This window comes from Echinops telfairi, unplaced genomic scaffold (assembly GCF_000313985.2).
Source record: "Echinops telfairi isolate 266 unplaced genomic scaffold, ASM31398v2 ScPeMD7_655;HRSCAF=1070, whole genome shotgun sequence".
Classification (NCBI taxonomy): domain Eukaryota; kingdom Metazoa; phylum Chordata; class Mammalia; order Afrosoricida; family Tenrecidae; genus Echinops; species Echinops telfairi.
In genome coordinates, this window is record NW_022104553.1 from 17,658,775 (window position 1) to 17,664,932 (window position 6,158).

At 48.2% G+C, this 6,158-nt stretch overlaps 1 protein-coding gene across 1 annotated transcript in view; it reads right to left on the reverse strand.

Annotated features, from left to right (window-relative positions):
• The window catches only part of LOC101646117 (leukocyte immunoglobulin-like receptor subfamily B member 2), a 43,270-nt gene extending 37,982 nt beyond the window's left edge, over window positions 1-5,288 (reverse strand). The window contains 7 exon segments of the mRNA XM_045292394.1: window positions 1,490-1,505; window positions 4,228-4,286; window positions 4,288-4,316; window positions 4,318-4,466; window positions 4,814-4,927; window positions 5,060-5,101; window positions 5,255-5,288. Of these exon segments, the coding sequence (XP_045148329.1) occupies window positions 1,490-1,505; window positions 4,228-4,286; window positions 4,288-4,316; window positions 4,318-4,466; window positions 4,814-4,927; window positions 5,060-5,101; window positions 5,255-5,288 (443 nt within the window).
• Between the last annotated feature and the right edge of the window lie 870 nt (window positions 5,289-6,158).

The window sequence follows — 6,158 nt, forward strand, 5'->3', positions numbered from 1 at the left end:
CAAAAACCGCGATAGAGTGAAGCCGCGGAAGTCGAAGCGCGAAGTGGCGAGGGTTCACTGTATATATATTATTAAGTGAAGATTCATGAATAGATCAACATTCTTCAATCCATACGCATTTTGTTTCATCTCATGGACTGCAGACTCCTCAATGTAGCATCACTTCTCCCACACCCTCCTTGGGTTTCCTCTTTCCATCCCATCTTCCTTCCCAGCCTTGGAAAAAGTTCAAGATGACCACAGGCTTTCTGACTAGCTGACAGTGCACCCTTCTGCCTCCTCTCTTGTCACTTTTCTTCTGCTTCTTCTTGGTGTTCCATCCACGTCTGAATACTTTCTTCTGAAGCTTGGGGTTCCAGGGTTGTGTCTACATCAGTTTCTTTTTGGTCCCTTGTATCTTTGTCGTAGAGGGTCCGTGTCGTGTGCCGACCTGGCCTGTCCTCTTCCCAGCAGTCTTCTTCACCAACCTTGAAAGGACTAGATGGATCAGACAATAGGTTGTGTGTGACTAAGGAGATGGCAGACTTTCTTTGATCCTCTTCCAGGGAAATTCCCTGAGATCCCTCAGATGGCCTGCCAACATGCCCATCATCAGATCAGTTCATACAGATTCTTCAGTAGGACACGTGTGTTAGACCAGGTTGACAAGAGAAACAAATCCAGGGACTCTCATATATGTATAAGAGAGAACTTTACATGACCAAGTAATTATATGTCAAGCAAATATCCCAGCCAGTCCATAAGTCTGATACTAGTCCATAAGTCCGATACTAGTCCATCAGTCCGATACTAGTCCATAAGTCCGATACTAGTCCATCAGTCCGATACTAGTCCATAAGTCCGATACTAGTCCATAAGTCCCTCTCCAGACTCATGCAGCCACATGCAACGATAGAGAATGCAGGAAGATCACAGGGCAGTGAGTGCAGGGTCTTGTCGGTCCGATGGTGGTGGACGCATCTCCAGGGCTCGGGCTGCCATCAGCATGGCTCGAAGTGGCTCATCAACAGGAAAGTGAAGCGGAGAGAGAGGAAGGAGTTTCCCAAGACCCTCTTGATGAGATGGTCATGACCACAAAGAAGTGCCATCAGGCTGTGACCTATTGACAGGTCTATAGTCAGAGGGGATTTACCAGAGGCTTAACCCATGTGTATTTGCCCTTCGCTTTTTTTTTAATTGGACACAACTTTAAAATGGATCAAAAAGGAGATCAAATGAGAAGCGATGACATTTTAACCTAACTATAGCTACCACAATCAACTTTACAATGCTCTCTGAGCACCATTTTCTGCTTGGAGCACGTGCAATGTCCCAAAAACCACCCCTCAGCACGGCTGTATGAAAAGCTCAGCGATGCCCAGACAAGGATTGTCTTGATCCTTGTCAATTTCCAGACCAGCTTAAGCCTCGAGGGCCTGGGGCCTGAGAGCCTCGTGGTGTCAAATTGTGGGGGTCCAGCCCACAGTCGAACGAGACCAAGGAGCGACACCTGCAATTGAGGAAGCCTGAAGAGGGGGCACAGGGGACTCAACTCCATTCTCAGGAGAAGCAGGAAGAAGAGCCCAGAGTTTACTCAACAATGGGTTTTGGTAACTCTTGAGACATGCCAGCCTCTCATAAACCATATCCATCAGACAAACGGGCAAGGTACTAGTCTTGGTATTCCAGGCATTCAGAGGGTGTGGTAGTTACATAAGCTGGTGTCAACTGGAGACTTAAGAGTGAAGGGGTGGAGCTTAGCCTGTCAATCAGGTCGCAGCTTGATGACCTCATTTGGAGGCCCTAAGGAGAGAAATAGCTCTCTGGAAGCGGAACACACACTCGCTCCCTGTGAGACATTCCTGTTGACAAGACACATGGAGTTATGCTAGAGCCCTGGAGCTGGAGGAGCCACGTGGAGACCCCTGCCAGCATGAGCTGCCTCCGCTGCCACTGGATCCACAAGACTTTTCTACCCACTGGCCTGTGATCTTCCTGAAGTCAGAGTCATTGCATATGTTGCGTGAGTCTGAAGAGGACTTTATAGATTGGTATGGGACATATGGGCTAATATCAGACGTATTGGCTTGATCTGGACTGGGCTCAGATGTTTCTTCAATATTCCATTGTGCTTGTATATAAAACTCTTATACACATGAGTGTCTATGAATTTGTTTCTCAGTCAACCCAGACTAACACAGAGGGACTACTTCAAGGGGAGTATAAAACATACAAGAGCAGCAAACATTCTTTAAGGTAAGCGTACTTGATCTGTGTACGTGAAGATGCAACATTGTCTAAGCCAGTGGTTCTCAGCCTTCCTAATGCCACTACCCTTTAATACAGTTCCTCATGTTGTGGTGACCCCAACCATAAAATTATTTTTGTTGCTACTTCATAAATGTCACTTTGCTAATGTTATGAATCGTCATGTAAATATCTGATCTGCAGAATGTATTTTCATGGTTACAAATTGAGCATAATGAAAGCATAGTAATTCATCACAAGAACAGTATGTAATTATATACTGTGAAATATTTATTTCTAATGACAAATCAATACAATTTTGTCGTGTAGCATGGGTAAGAGTCTTAATAGTTTACTGCAGTTGATAACAACAGTAAACTACATCGCTTCGTTGTATGTATTTTCCGATGGTCTCAGGCGACCCCTGTGAAAGGATCCTTCGACCCCCACAGGGGTTGCGACCCACAGGTTGAGAACTTCTATTGTAAGCATTCACAGAGTTCCAGCGGCTTAACTGTTGGGGAGCCTGCTTCTATGGGACAAGAACTGATGCCACCAGGGACTTGCAGGCATCGGAACCGGTCTTGACGCTCTCTACTCTGATTGACCTCAATTGGACGAACCCTCCGCATGACCTGCCTGTTATCCTGATGCTCTTTCACCTGGTCTCTCTAGAGCGCTTCTCCTCCCCCCCTTGAACCCCATCCTGAGCTCCTTAATCTGTTACTCCTCACACCTCGCAGCACATCCATAAGAAAGTCCCAGTGGCCAAGAGAAGTTGGAAAGTTCACACTTGCCCACAGAAGCTACGCTAATTGATGCGGGCGAGTCACACCTGTCTCTGATTCTCAAGTCACCAGGAGTAAATGGAAGGACCCTGTCTTTTCTGAGGCTAGTTATCCGTCACCATCCAGGACTGATGCTAGCTGGTGGGATGTAAAGAGATGTCATAGCTGGAGTGTGTCTTCCCTGCCCACTGTGGGAGTGCAGCATCCTTGCCCCCTCCCCTCCATCAATACAGGAGCCAAAGGTCCTGACCTCTGCGTTGGCAGTGGAGTCTGGTGCGCACAGGCTGACAGGACCTTCTCAATCATGCGCGTTCTTCAACAGGGGGTCCTTGCCAATCATGTCCCCATATTAAAATTGGGGAATCCAGGCCCAGCTGTGAAAAAGGCTTTCTCAGAACGTGAACCTCCCATGGAACGGAACCTGGGGCCATTGGATCAAGACCAACGGAAGCAAGCTTCTATTGGCGGAATATCTTGTTGTTGCTGTTGTTGGCTGCCGTGGTGATGGTTCCAACTCACAGCGACGACCCTGCGTCCAACAGAACAAAACCCTGACCGTCCTGTGCTCGTCCCCGCCCCCACCTCTGTTATGTTTGAACCTATCATTGAACCACTGTGTTCATTCCTTCAACATTCCAACCTAGCATCCATGTGCTCCCCTCCTCCCATCCTTCTCCTTGGCCGCAAGCCCTCAATCACGGTTCTCAACCTGTGGGTCGAGACCCCTTTGGGGGTTGAAAGACCCTTTCACAGGGGTGGCCTAAGACCACCGGAAAACACATATTTCCCATGGTCCTAAGAACCGAGACACCACTCATTTATCCGTCTCCAGGCGGGTCCGCCCACGCGCACATACACCCACCTAGGAGTACCCAGTGGCGTGAAGACTGTGACCCATGCTGCGCTGTGCTTGTCATCTCTTTGTCATTAGAAATAAATGTGTCGCAATATAGAATGACATATGGTTCTTGTGATTCACCCTGATGCTTTCATTATGTTCCATTTGTAACCATGAAAAGACATTCTGCCTATCAGGTATTTACATGACAATTCATCGCCATAGCAAAATGGCATTTATGAAGTAGCAACGAAAATAATGTTACGGTTGCGGGATCACCACCACATGAGGAACTGTATCAAAGTTGTCGAGGCATTAAGAAGGTTGGGAACCGCTGCCCTAAATCAATCAAGGGCAAGACCATGAATTCCTCACTTGAGACTAGAAGCTGCAGGGCATTACTGGGGTTGGACCACAGGTGAGGATTGTTGTCCATAGCATCTGAACGTCCATCTGTGGCTGGGGGGTCACAGGGCCCATGAAAAACACAGCCTGAAGAAGCCCACTGGAGCGCTGCTGTGAGTCTAGGATCCAGGATCGTTCATGTTCTTCCTCCTAGAGAATGAAGCTGCCAGACCCCAACCCTGAGCCACACTGGAGGGTGAGGTTAGTTTATTGTACCAACCTGGCCAATAAACACATGTGAGGTTAATTGAAGGACGGAGGGATAAATGGCTCGGTGAGCCTCGCCATTCTAGTTCTCGGGTCTCTTGCTTTGTGATGGTCGGACCAGGGTGCAGTTGTCTTAGCCAGTTCCCTGCTTCAGCTGGCAAGGCTCATTTCCTGCAAGACATCCCCAAGAAGAAGCCACATGGACCTACCCCGATGCAGCCCTGGGTGCTGGAACAGCCATGTGGAGGCCCCTGCCAGCGCTGAGATGCTTACATGTTCACTGATTCGGCTTTCCTCCTGCAATTGGCATCATAGTGTGGGTTCTGTCTGCCCAAGGGCATTTGGCCACCCTCTCTAACCATAAGGTATTCCTTCGCCTCCAGGGAGCCCTGACACCAGATGGTCACAGGTCTCCCCTGGAAGATCATGGACCCTGGCTCAACCCAGATAGTGGGTTTAGGGAGATAGTGGAAGGAAAGTACAGTCGATTTTAGCAGCATTTATTACTAACCTCGGTTCCTTACATCCTCAACCCTCAAGCCCAACTAGATTCACACCCACGATCCCAGAACCACTATCCGGGAAACCAGGCAGGACGCACCAGCCTGTGCTTGGAATTTCTGGCCCAGACTCAGCCCTGGAAGAGAGAACCCAGTGAGAGAGTTGTCCTCAATGTCTGAGCGCTTCCTCTCCCCTCCTTCTGCCTCCTGATGCCTGGGGACAGAGAAGATCCAGCTGTGAGTCAGGGGTCCCTCCTGGATTAACGTCCCCTCCCCTCTTCAGATCTCACCAAAGCAAAGGAGGAAGGTTAGGATGGCTGTCATGTCTTCTCTCTGTCTGTATTTATCTGGGCGGATGAGTGGGACAGCAGTGCTCAAAGACACCAAGATGTGGATACTTTAAGAATGAGGCTGTCATGTGAGCCACCCCACAGGAAGGGGAACAGCCCCTCCCCAGCAGCCAGGCTCTCACTACACCCGGCCGAGACTGAGTGGGTGCTAGGGGAGACCTTTCAGGGGAAAAAAATGAATATCCCTAGACCTTGGCTCTGTCTTCTCTCTGATCTTGTCTTTACACACACACACACACACACACACACGAGGGGGAACTCCCCAAAAGATTTTCCCCCCAAAAAAAACTATGTATTTCATTTTAAAAACACACAAAAAATAACCTTATCACCTTCAAAGCACTCTCCATTACACTTAATACATTTGTCAAATCTGTAACTTCATTCTTGGAAGCATTTTCAAACTCATCTGTTTGGATGGCTGACAGCACCTCCCTTGTTTTTTTTCTTCACCTCTTCTATGTCGACAAATCACTGTCCTTTCATGTCACTCTTCATTCGAGAAAACAAAAAGAAGTCTCAGGGAGCGAGGTCAGATGAGTCAGGTGCATGTGGCAAGAGAGGCATGTTGATCTTTGCCCAAAACTGACACAGTGAGATGGCTGACATTGTCATGGTGGCAAAATCAGTCCTCCATCTGACACAAATCGGGCCTTTTTTGTTGCACACTGTATCTTTTCAGCACCTCTTGTAGAAGCTTGATTAAAAGTCGGACCTGGTGAAACAAACTCCAAATACACTCCGAGGCAACATTTCCGTCCATTCAGGACATTGACGGACATCCAGAACGAGGTTGTTCACCAATCGACATTTCACCTTTTGAGAAACAATAAAACCACTCGTA